General features: G+C 43.9%; 1 protein-coding gene across 14 annotated transcripts in view; it reads right to left on the bottom strand.

Moving 5' to 3' along the window:
- The window catches only part of BBX (BBX high mobility group box domain containing), a 118658-nt gene extending 112177 nt beyond the window's left edge, over positions 1 to 6481 (bottom strand). For 3 of the 14 annotated variants that reach the window (XM_083438341.1, XM_083438348.1, XM_083438355.1), the window contains exons 1-3: positions 6314 to 6481; positions 4560 to 4673; positions 2581 to 2653 (exon numbers count right to left, since the gene is read on the bottom strand). Coding sequence is in view for 1 of the 14 variants with exons in the window: in XM_083438340.1 (XP_083294466.1) it covers positions 4560 to 4568 (9 nt within the window). In the remaining 13 variants the exon portion in view is untranslated. Of the gene's footprint in view, positions 1 to 2580; positions 2654 to 3649; positions 3737 to 4559; positions 4674 to 5009; positions 5155 to 5579; positions 5603 to 5742; positions 5857 to 5893; positions 6178 to 6313 lie in introns of those variants that run through there. The other 11 variants (XM_083438349.1, XM_083438342.1, XM_083438352.1 and 8 more) reach the window with 10 other exon arrangements.
- Between the last annotated feature and the right edge of the window lie 5598 nt (positions 6482 to 12079).

Genomic DNA, 12079 nt, shown 5'->3' with positions numbered 1-12079 from the left:
AAAGTTGTCAGGATCAGAGCCAACACTTGGGATTTATCTGTAGATTTTGCTATTAAAGTGTACTTAAAACCTAATGTATTAGACAAATATATTTAGAAAGAAACTATATTCAAACACTAAAAAGCTCAACAGAGTATGTACAAAGTTGAAGAAAATTCAGTTTTTAGACACTTCTACTATGTTTCCAACTAAATTACTTCAGTGCTTTCTTTCAAGGATATTCAATTATTCTTTTCTTTTTATATGGACTTTTTAACATCATCATTTTTAGGTTCCGGTGACACTTTTAACATTACTCAGAGCCGCTCTCCAACAACAGAAAGAAACTTTAAACTGTCTCTTTATAAAGTTTTATGACAGCCACACATAATTTAGGATACATAATAATCAGAAGTATGCGTATCCCTTTAGCATGGCAATCAAGAGCTAGACAGTACACATATAATCATTTTCAGTGCTAAGCCAGTCCTCTCTGAAAACTCCACTAACACAACAGTGAGGAAAAGAGGGAAAACGCAGACACACAGAAAAAAACCAGCCTTCCCCATTATAAAACCCCACCAAACTTCAAGCAAAGAATCTAATTATATACTGCAGGATTATTTAAACATCCAGTTTGAGTTTTATATATTGATTAAATCTAATCTACTGTTGGTAATAACAACAGTTAGCATGTACATAGCACTTTGTGTTCAAAGTATTTCATATACATTATCTTGCTGCAACCCTTACAACCAACCCTGTAAGGCAGGTCATCTCCCTATTTCCAAAGGAAGACAATAGCTACCCTAGGAGTAGTGAGAGGAAAGATCCCTGATACGTAACTTAGTCTCTTTGCCACTAAGCTACACCAGAGTACAGTCATACCTTGGTTTTCGAACAGCTTAGTTCTTGAACATTTTGGCTCCCGAACACCGCAAACCCGGAAGTGACTGTTCTAGTTTGCGAACTATTTTTGGAAGCCGAACATCCAACGGGGCTTCCGCAGCTTCCGATTGACTTCCAAGGTACGACTGTATGTGGTATTATTACCATTAGTGGTGAGGTGTACAGATTAAACCCTTGCTCCTTCACATAAACACTTCAGTCCCCATAGGTTTTAATAAGCAAGGGTAGTAGTCAACAATAGTCCTACTCAGAGTAAATCTACTGCAGTAAATGGACGTGCCTAACCTAACTTTAGACGGGTTTAGGACTAGCCCAAGTTTCTATGAACTTTTCCTACTTTTGACCCAACTGAACTATAACATACGAAGTAGTTTTCCAAGAAGAGTAACATTTTTTTTAAGTCAGCATTTTAGGACACAACTTACATTCCTGTGAATTCAGTGAGTTAATAACTGAGGTTTGAAGAAAACTATCTTTGCTAGGAAATGTGAAGCCTTGGGCAAGGGAAGTGGGAGTACAGCTTTCCTTTCTCCTAACTTCTAACAAGGCATGCAATCTCGTACTCTATGATTGGAATGTCAACACAGAGAGGCTGCAGTAGTTCCAGTGTGAGGCGGTCACCCATTCCATGCTCTCGTTTGGGATTCTCAATGATCAAGGTTATCTGGAGTAATTCTTGAGCCTGTAAACTTGAAATAGACCCCACTGTTTCTACCTCTGAATACCTATTTCTGGAATACAGCTACCAATCACCAATTCTTATGAACACTGAATATACAACATAAACCATTATACTCCCCACCACCACCATTAATTACACGTTTCTGTTGTAAGTCATAGGATAGTTCTGCTTTGTTTTGCACTATTAGTGCATAAATACAGCATAGTATAATCATTAGGTTCAAACAGAATAGCCTTTGGACAGTCACTCATTATTCTAAAGTTATATTTTGCTGGCTATAATCTTCTTTTGAACACAATAGATCTACATAATTCAAAATTCCCCTAAAACATCTACAGCTGCAAAAAATTATTGTGCAAATAGTGACAATTTAATAGCTATTTAATTGACCTAAATTAATGACTGCAGAAAAATAAATAGAAGGAAAGAGGAATTTCCAAAGAAAAGTGATACAACACCGAGGCTGCTATCCTATACCTGGGATTAATACTTTCCTGGGATTAATCCCCCCTAAATTTTAATGGAGCAGACAGGTATAAATTTGTGCTGAGAATGTCTTAAATGTTAAAGTCATATGGATGTCGTTGCCAACTCCTTGAAGATGTTTCCAGGATATTGAGTTTAGATTTAACTCTTAGGTTTGGACAGTGTTTATAAACCCTGTTGCATCTCTCAAAAAACCTGCATCTTCTGTTATAAAATATTACTTGCAATTTTTAGGTTCCCCTCCCCATTAAAAGTATTCAGCTTAGTGAAACGAATATTGGGAGCCCAACGTGGGCATTTTTACATGCTAATTTCCTGATTAACAAACCCCACATACCAACACAGCCCCCCTATTCCCCACAAACAGTGCATGCTGTCACATTTCCTGATTGTGTCTAAAGAAAACATGTTCTCTAAGAAATCTAAAAACTGAACAAGCACCTTACATCTGAATGTAAGAGACAGGTAGCCAGTATCTCACTAACATCAATCTTGTTCTGTGTGTGTACAGTTTACATACTTACCCAGGAAGGCAAATGGAAATTACAGGCAGAGGAAAATGAAGCTGTCTCCAAGCCTTTGTCATGTGATAGTGACCTATAAAGTATCAAATAGAGGCATATCATCAGCACATCATGATTTTACAATATTGCAGCTGGTCCAAAACTGCAGCAAGGCTAGAGGGATCCCAAAATTGCAACTTACTTTTGTCCCCCTTTGTACCCACCCAACAGTAAGTTCTTATTAAAATATGAAGCTATTTTGTGCCTCCAGAAGGAAAACACACAAACACACAAAACTGTCAAGTTTAAACTGCAAACAAAACCAGCAGAGTGTTTATAAAGTGCACTGGGAGTGAACAAGTGAAAGAAATTGTATGGGGGATTCATCACTAGGGCAGGTCAGCACATCCAAGATGGCAAATACAGAGAAAGTTGAACTCAAATTGCAAATGGGAATCAAACAGGAAGGAAGCCCCTCGATGTGCACATGTAATCGGTTAGTCAGTTTCGTGGATGAATTTAAGCAACATCATCACCGTTCTCCAAAACAAAATCTGAGACCCAGACTGCAGGTCTACACGAGACGTTGCAACATAGTTTCAGGTAGTCCCCATTTCCCGATCCCTCTTGATAAAATCCCCCTCCCACCTCCTTTCGCCATCGCAATCCAAAGAGAGAGAGAGAAATATTATATAGACCTGACTTCCTCCAGCACACGGGGAAAGAGAGCATTCGCCTGCAAGCCACCCCCACCCGGCCAGCCACCTACCCCACCATGCAAAGTGTAGGCAGGGCCACTGGGGTCTGGGGGTGAAAGCGAAGGTTGTTAAACATGGAGTGTCGCGAGGAAGATAAAGCAAGCCCACAGCTTTCCCTTCTTCTTTCTGGTCAGCATCAAGTTTGCATCTTAGTTACAAAATGTCGATCTTAAAGGCTGACAAGACACAGGGAGGGAGAAAGAGAGAGAGTCCATCTTGCGGGGTGGGGGGGGGGGAGAGTGTTGCTGGAAGGAGCGAGGAGCAATAATATAACGTAAGAAAGAAAGAAAGAAAATCTCAAACCTCCCCGAGGGGAAAAGTCTGCACAACACCTTGTAGGAGAGCCTGGAGCAGAAGAAGGCAGCCGGAGAAGCGGGCGCCGGGGGAAGTGGGGGGCTGCTGCCGGATCTCCCCCCACTCCTCCTCCACACCCTTTGCCTCCCCAGCGAGATTCGGTGAATCAGACTGGCAGCAAACACCTCCCTGCTGCTGCTGCCGCCGCCGCCGCCACTGCTCCCCTCCTCCTCCCCGCGGGCCCGAGCTATGATCCCGCGGCTGCTGCCACCGGGAAAGAGGAGGAGGTGCTGCTGCTGCTGGAGCCACATGGAAGCCCAGAATCCTTGTGGTTGCTCCATCTCCAGCGTGTTAGGGGCGAAGAAGGGGGGGGGGACCAGCACCAAGAGAGTGGGTGTCTGGGTGGGTGGCACGCTGCCCCCCTCGGCCTCACCCGTGCACGGAGCCGGGGATCTGAACGTGTCATGAGCAGGACAGGCAATGGTTTCAGAACCCCAGGCCAAGTGACCATCCTCCGCGGCAGCCTGCTCCCCCACCACCACGCTCGCCTCTCTCTTGACAAACTTTCCGACAAGATCCACCCACGAGAAGTCGCTAATTTCCCCCCCTCGCACTTTTCGGGGTGCTAGGGACGGCGGCGGCGGCGGGAAGGGGGGGGGGAGAGAGAAACGGAAATAACCCCAGAAGACCAAACGCAGCTCGCAACAAGAGTGGCCGCGAACCGGGTATTTGCTTTAACTCTCTCCCAGATCCCCCCACAACCCGCCAGGGCGCTTTCTTTCCGCCCCCCCCCCCCACCACCACGACAGAAAAGGAAAGCGCTGGATTGGGGGGGGGGGTGAAGGGAGAGAATAGCTTGCCTATGGCTCTCCGCTCGCTCTCCTCCCCCCCCCCCCGCTCTCTGTCGTACATGTTGTCTCAGCTTCTTTTTGCATCGTTTCATTTTACCTTCCTCATTCAGCGGCAGCGGATTGTTCACAGAGATATTCCGAACGCAAACCTCCTCCTGCTTTCCAGATCCCAGGATTAACGAGACGTTTCTGTTTTGCTCACCCCACCTCCCTGGCAAAAAAAATTAAAAATGCGCGTTGGTTTTGGGTTTTTTTCCCCGTTTCTCAAAAACCTCCTATGCCGGATCCAGCCATGCAAGTTTTCATACATTCGCAAATAAAACACCAGAGAGGAAGGAGAGCGAACGAGGGGAGGGCTGGTGAAGGAAGAAGGAGCGTCTGATTTCTGTAATTTACCAGCGACCCGATCTCGCAGCACAGCAAATAACAGTTCGACACCCATCTGCCGGCTGGTGGCTCCGTAACCCCCCCGGAAGACACGCGTCCCCCTCCCTGTGCAAACGACCTGCAAGTTTTCTGTCATCGCGACCACCCTGTCACAACTTACCTTCAGAAACAGGACTTTAAACTGCCAAGGCCTTCCTCTCCCCCCGCTTCCCCTCGCAGCCTCGCTCTCTCTCCACCTTAAACTTATTGACACAACATAATCCCACATTCATGCAAAATCCTGACACAGCCTCTCTCCTCCTCCGTCCGTCCCTCCCCCCCATCTCTTTTATTCTTCCTTGCTCCCGGCTTGCACTATCACTTTTTTATATATTTATATATATATGTAAAATCTCTCCCACCCACCCCCCCCTTAAAAAAACACACACTAACAAAACTCCCCTCTAATAATTGCACATTTTGATGTTGTTGTTTGTGTGGAAGGAAGCAGGAGGAGGGAAGGAGGGAGGGAAAGTGCCTTGCAAGACATGATCCTCTCTCTCTCTCTCGCTACCGGAAAACGAACGATTCCCAACTCTCGAAGCCCGAGCAACTGAGCCCCGTTTGTCGGAGGGGCTGCGGGGGGTGGGTGTGCTTCCCACCGCACCCCCCTTACCCTGCCCTCGCCCACAGTGACACAAAACACGAGCCGCCACCGCCGCCGCCGCGCAACACAAATAAATCAACGCACCGACGACATCGTCGCCCCCTCCCCCTCTTACAATGAACTTTCGTTTCTCGCTGCCCCTGTCAAAGAGACACAAACACGCGGGGGAAGGGATGCGTGGGGGTGGGGGGTGGGCTGTTTCGAATCCCTCCTGTGGGAGTCCCGGTTATTATATTTCCCGGCCCACCGTTGCTGCTGCTGCTGCTCTTGCCTCCGTGCGGTGGTGAGGTTTCCAACGCAGCCTGGCACTGGCTGGCCTACCCTTGGGTTGGTGCTGCTCTTTTCCCTCGCTCGCTCTCCCTTTCCTGCTAAATGCATTGCATAGCATTGCAACTCACCTCTTTCCTCCGCCTCTCTTCATATCCTCTCTCTCTCCCCCCCCCCCCACCTTCTCCCAGCGCCCCACAACCACCACTCCTGCCCTATATAATCTAGAGAGCTCTAGAGCTGCGGCTTCCCCTCGCGCAAGGGCTGCGAAGAAGCCCACCCCTGACCTTCTCTCTCTCGCCTCGACCCTCCCCATCCAAAGTTTGAGGCAGGAAAAGTGAATGGGGATGGTGGGCAGCGGGGACGCCGAGAGGTCTGCGCCTGCCTTCTCAGGGAGTCCACCCCGCTGCCGGTTGAGGAGGAGTCCTTGGGGGCTGCTGCCCCCATGCTTTTAAGTGAGTAATAATAGAAAGGGAAGTGTTGGGAAAGGGGAGCCCTTTCCTCCTGGCTCGGGGTGGAGAGAGGGAGGGGAGGCTGCTGGCTGCACTTACCTCCGACTGTGTGCCCGTGTGTGTGTGAATGAGTGTCTGTTGAGTGTTGGCGGCCGTGGCCAGTCAGTGTTTCTTTATGTGAAAGTGAGGAGAGAGAGAGCGAGAGGAGCAGCTCTCAAGCAGAGCCCACACTGTACACTGTTTCCCCCACATATACAGTACATTGCAAAGCCGGGGAGAAGACCGAAAACATTCGTTTTTTATATAAGGCAGCCTGCCATTGGCTCGCGGGGCTGAGGGGCAGGTTGGCCAGCCATACAGCTCGCCTGTTACACCCGAAGAGAAACGCACGCAACCACACACACACTCCCTCTCGCTCTCTCCCTCACATGCACACACTGGCGAGCGCGTGCACAAACTCACACGCCCGCAGAAAAAATATTATCGCGTATTTGTTAAAAACAAAAACAAAAAACCCGGCGTTTCGGGACCTGTAGGCAGCTTTTTCTTTTCTTGGTCAGGTGGAGGGAGGGCAGGTAGAAGGGAAGAGCAAAGTAGCGAGGGGAGGGGGAAGCAGCCGCGCCGGTGCATAGAAAAGAAGAAAAAACATGCCCGAAACTGGTGTCCATTAACTGACATGGGAGGTTTCCTGTGGTCATAAACTCCCAACTCCGCTGGGCGCCGAAGTGGGGCGCTTGCTCGCCCGGTGTGTAGAGCCCCGCGGAAAAGCAGGGCTTTGTGTGACGATTTGCCAAGGGGAGCTGGCAGACAGTTGCCACGGGGCAGGATTTCAGTGGCTGGTGGTGATCTGGCTGTTTAGCTGGGCTGATCCCACGGAGAGGCCAAGAATACCTCACAGAGAAGAAGTTCGCAGCGCCCGGAAAAAAAATGCCTTTCAGGGGCGCTGCCCAACTGAGAGATCAATACTTATAGCTACACAAAAGTCTGCCCAGTGACGAGGTGGGGGGGGGGGGGAACGGTACGAAATACTGATTTTAGTGGCTGATCATCTCCCAAAATCTCTCTCAGTCAACAACAACAGTGCATCAGCACGATTCTAGGGAGGGCTGGTGATCCACAACAGGGACCTAAAACAGTATTGACTTCATATTGAGATGCTCTTTTTAAATTATTACTTGAGTGGATGGATGGCTTTAATAAAACAGCAAAGGGGTCTTGTGGCACCTTAAAGACTCAGCCTCCTTATGGCTTAAGCTTTTGTGGACTAGAGTATAGCTCATCTTGCGGTAGCTGCTTCCATGTATCATGCTGAATACCTATGTCACGAAAGCTTATACCATAATAAATTAGTCAATCTTTAAAGTGCTACAAGACTATTATTTTTTTGCTGCAACAGACTAACGAGGCTACCCCTCTGGAAATTGTAAGAAAACATTACAGCCGCTCAATGGTGACAGTATGGCCTGTGGCTACATGTCTGTTCCCTGACAAGTTTTAAAGTTCTGTTAAACTGTCTTGTCTGCAGGATGGCTTGGATGTATGCTTGAACAACATGTTTGTTTTATGCATTACATGTGTATACCTTGGCATCACAGGTACAGTTAACAGTATGAATGCACTTATGTATGCCTCAAACAAGGATTAATCTATCACTTCTTTTTAAAAATAAAATTAGTGCCAATATCATATGGTGTGGTTCACTCGTTTGATGGAGAAAGTCCTATGGCATCCATTTTTCTGCATTTTATGCTTAAGTGTTCAGTATGATATGTAGAAACAACTACTGGTCAGGTTTCTGTAAAGCTTTCACAGTCTTGTAGATTACATGATAACATAATAATAAACAAAAACAACAATTTATAACTGAAGCAGCTTCTCAATCAGTTTTTCTAAATCACATTTTCAGGCCCTATCCAATGACTACTCTTATGTTTTAAAGATTGTATGACCTCTGCATAGTCATATCCCCTTATCTGATGCTATTCACACATAGAAAAGTAGTAGATCAGCTCCAAAGTTCACAGATTTTCTTTGCAAATACATGCCTGTTTATCGGTTCTTCCATTTTAGTTTCCCATACGTACAAAAGTACATATTAATCCAGAGAGAGAGGGAGAGGTGAGATGTAGTCTCTTTTCCTATTAAAAGTTCTTGTTTCTGTAATCGAAAGATATTAGAAGTCACAAAAAGCACGAAAGGCCCCACAATCCTCTTTTCTAACTGTAAACCTGTGATGGGAGTATATATTTCTGTGCTTCTGAGAGCACAGAAGCTGTTTCCATTTAAGAATATAAAGAACTTAGTTCTGTCCTCCTAGACAGTGAAAATGCACTATGACTTTTCACTTTAAAACTGTTAGATCCCCCCCCCCCTTTTATAATCTATGTAACAATGAGGACCAGAGAGAAGTAGAGGAAGAAATAGATTATAAGTAAGACTAGGTCACATTACAGCTGATAAGCAACTATTTTGACAAAGATATATAACACAACTGTTTTGATTTAAAAGCAGTTTGGGAGCAAGGAGCGCTTTTTGGCTAGTTAGGTAGCGATGGGGTGGTCGTATGCTTATTGGTGGCAATTAACAAATAATAAATAACTGAAAACTGATACACATGTAGCAAGTAAAGTTCTCCAGGACATAGAATGATGAAAAGTTTACAGTACAATCCTATACATGTCTACTCAGAAGTAAGCCCTATTTAGTTCAATGAGGCTTTCAGGTACAGTAAGTGGGTATAGGCTAGAGCCGAGAAAATCCAATATTACTTATCTGAGAGTAAGCCTCACTGGAACACAGTGAGATTTACTTAAGTAAACAGGCATAAAATTGTTTGTATGTTAAATTTATTTGTGTTAGCAGCAGGCCAGAAAGAAAATGGCCAGCCTAGATCCACATATTTGACTCCCGCTTATGCAGAACCTTGATCATGGCAAACTCTTATGTGTGTAGGCAGCTTTCCAGAAGTGCACACCTTTGCTTCTCTAGACAAAATCCAAAGAGTCCTGAGGTGCCTTAAAATCTCACAAGTGCACTCCAGTCTGCAGAAGCTTATGCTGGATACAAACTGACTGCCTTATGGCTCTTGATCAAGGGCTTAAGGCTGTAGTGTAAGTTTGATATGTTGGAAAGTAAACTATTTTTTAACTCAGTGGTTTGACCGCAGTGTTCTAACAATTTTAATTAATTCATTGTAACTTATTTGCTCTGCAACTTGCAAAAGTGTTTGTGTTTTGTATGTGCACACATAAATAGTGTGACACTAGTATTCTGCTTCTCCCCCCCCTTCATCCTCCCCTCTCCAAGTTGTTTAGTTGTTTCATCCTATGAACTGCATCATTGTTTTTAAGATGCTTATATTTTACCAAAATAGCAAACGTCAAGAACCAAGTATTACAGTTATCTCATCAGTGCCTTTTAGAACATTGTTGGATAACTGTAATACTTGGTTCTTGACGTTCAGAAAAATTAAATTAAATCAAAATATGTGAGCACCTGCATTTTGATGGATTTAGTTCTAGTTACAGGTCTGCCGTAGTTGAAACAAAACAAAATAAATTAAATTAAATAAAAAAAATCCTTCCAGTAGCACCTTAGAGACCAACTAAGTTAGTTATTGGTATGACCTTCCGTGTGCAAGAAGTGTGCATGCACACGAAAGCTCATACCAATAACTACCTTAGTTGGTCTCTAGGATGCTACTGCAAGGAATTTATTTATTTATTTATTATTTCATTTTGTTTCGACATGGATTTAGTGACATCCCAAAATTGCTGATCACCTGTGAAAAATCTTAGTGATAGTTCTTAGCATTTAAGACATCCATATTTAATAAATTATCTTATTTACATCTTTTAAAATTGTTTTTATTGTTTATTAAAACATATTTTTATAACAAGTCTATGGAACAAGCTGAAACCCGTAAATGGGATTCTGACATCTATTGTATTGCTTCAGGAACAGTATGATATGGTTTGAATGAGGGTGAGGGAGTAGGAATCTAACCCCCCCCCCTTTGGGGGGGGTTTATTCAATCAGATGCATATGCAGCAAAGCAAACTGTATTTCAGCATTTTGGTAAGTTCAAGTAAAACTGATTTTCCATTAATTATCTTCATGGATGTTAAAAATAGGTGAACTTTGACTCATTAGAGACACCTGTCTTTGAACAGACTCGGGGCCTCAAATTTGACTCAAACTCTTGTACTATATGAGGAATGGTGAGGCATAAATGCAAGTTAGTTTCTGTAATGCTAAACAATAGACATATCTGAAACAAGACACTGTTTCACATGCTCTCTGACATTTCTCAGAGCAAAACAGTGCATTTGTCAAGCATTGGAGAAACAAGTTCATATTATGATAGTGAGCAAGCCAAATAAATGAGCCATCTCTATGCCCTGCCAAATAATTTCTGAAACATTAACTTCAGACATTTCTCTAGAATTCAGAAAGCACATTTGTACCTCTTGATGTCATAATTTTAGAATATACAGAGATGCCTTATTCTGAACAGACCAATGATCCATCTAGCCCAGTCATATCCACTCTGACTAGCCATTGATCCTCTAGGCTTCAGGCAAAAGTCTTTGCTAGACCTGTTGTATTGGATACTTTAATCACAGATACTAGAGACTGAAAATGGAATTTTCAATGGAAAACTGGTAACTTATAGTGAGATACATTACATATCAGTCTAATTAGGTAAACATTAGAAATATTGTTAAATTCAAATTCAGTTTCTTAAGACATTGAATTATGATAGCCTAATTAGTACAGTGGGAAGGTAAAATTATTATTTTTTAAAAAAAAACCAGGTACTTTGCCGTTAAGAACACCCTCACATCAGGGTCACCTGAATCAGATAAGAAAATATCCAAATGATCTCACTCAGCAGTTTCAAATATGTTGAACAGAACTGGATACAATTTACAATCAGGTGGGACCTTATAGCATAAAATAGCATAAAAGGCATGGGACTCTAAGTCTTTGAGCAATATCATGTCAAAACAGCCACTGGATGGGAGAGGAACCATCACAACACAGTGTCCCCAGTTCCCAAGCCTGCCTGTCCAAAAGCATGCCACAGTCAGTGGTATCAAAAGCCTCCAAGAGGTCCAGGAGAATCTACTTTGAAAGTCACCCCAAAATGTGACCAAGTCATTTTATGTGCAGAAGCCAACCATGAAACCAGATTAAAATGAGTCCAGATAATCAGTCTAATCCAATCGTGTGGGGGTTGTGCAGTAACCATCTGCTCAAGTTCCTTGACCAGGAAAGTGATATTTGCAACCAACCCAAAGTGATTGCTGTCTTTGGGTTCCAGAGGGTTTCTAAAAAGCTGTCTCTCACAGAAGGAGACACTATTAACATCCTGGACTCAGCCAATCATTTCTACTAGAAGTAAACAAGCATGAAGGAAAGGGGTCAAGACAAAGGGTAGGCTGCACTCCACCAAGCACTCTTTTCATATCCTTATGTCACTACAACTAAGGTTGTTTTTTTTTTAAAAAAGGAGGACCAGGGTGGGCCCTGGACGTATTCATCAACTGAACAAAGTTAGTAGTGTCTAGGCTGAGGTGGATGCAGATTATTTTATCATCCAAGTGTTTAGCAAAATAGTCATGACAATGCATAAAAAGTTCCCTTATATCATTTTTTAAGACTAGGTTGCAAAAGGCTGCAAGCTGCCTAGAAAATCTCTGCTGGATAGCACTACCGCGACTAGATGGCAGTGGCAAAATATTGTTTCTTCACTGCTATCACTCGTGTAGAGCAGGCTCATAAGTTAGGCTCATAAGAGTTTCCTGCCACTTGTGTTCAGTCCGTCTCCCTAACAGCTTCATCTTATTTTAAAATAATGAG

The sequence above is a fragment of the Podarcis tiliguerta genome (genome assembly GCF_965153285.1).
Source record: "Podarcis tiliguerta genome assembly, chromosome: 4".
In the NCBI taxonomy this organism is placed as follows: domain Eukaryota; kingdom Metazoa; phylum Chordata; class Lepidosauria; order Squamata; family Lacertidae; genus Podarcis; species Podarcis tiliguerta.
This window is presented reverse-complemented; position numbering and strand designations above follow the sequence as displayed.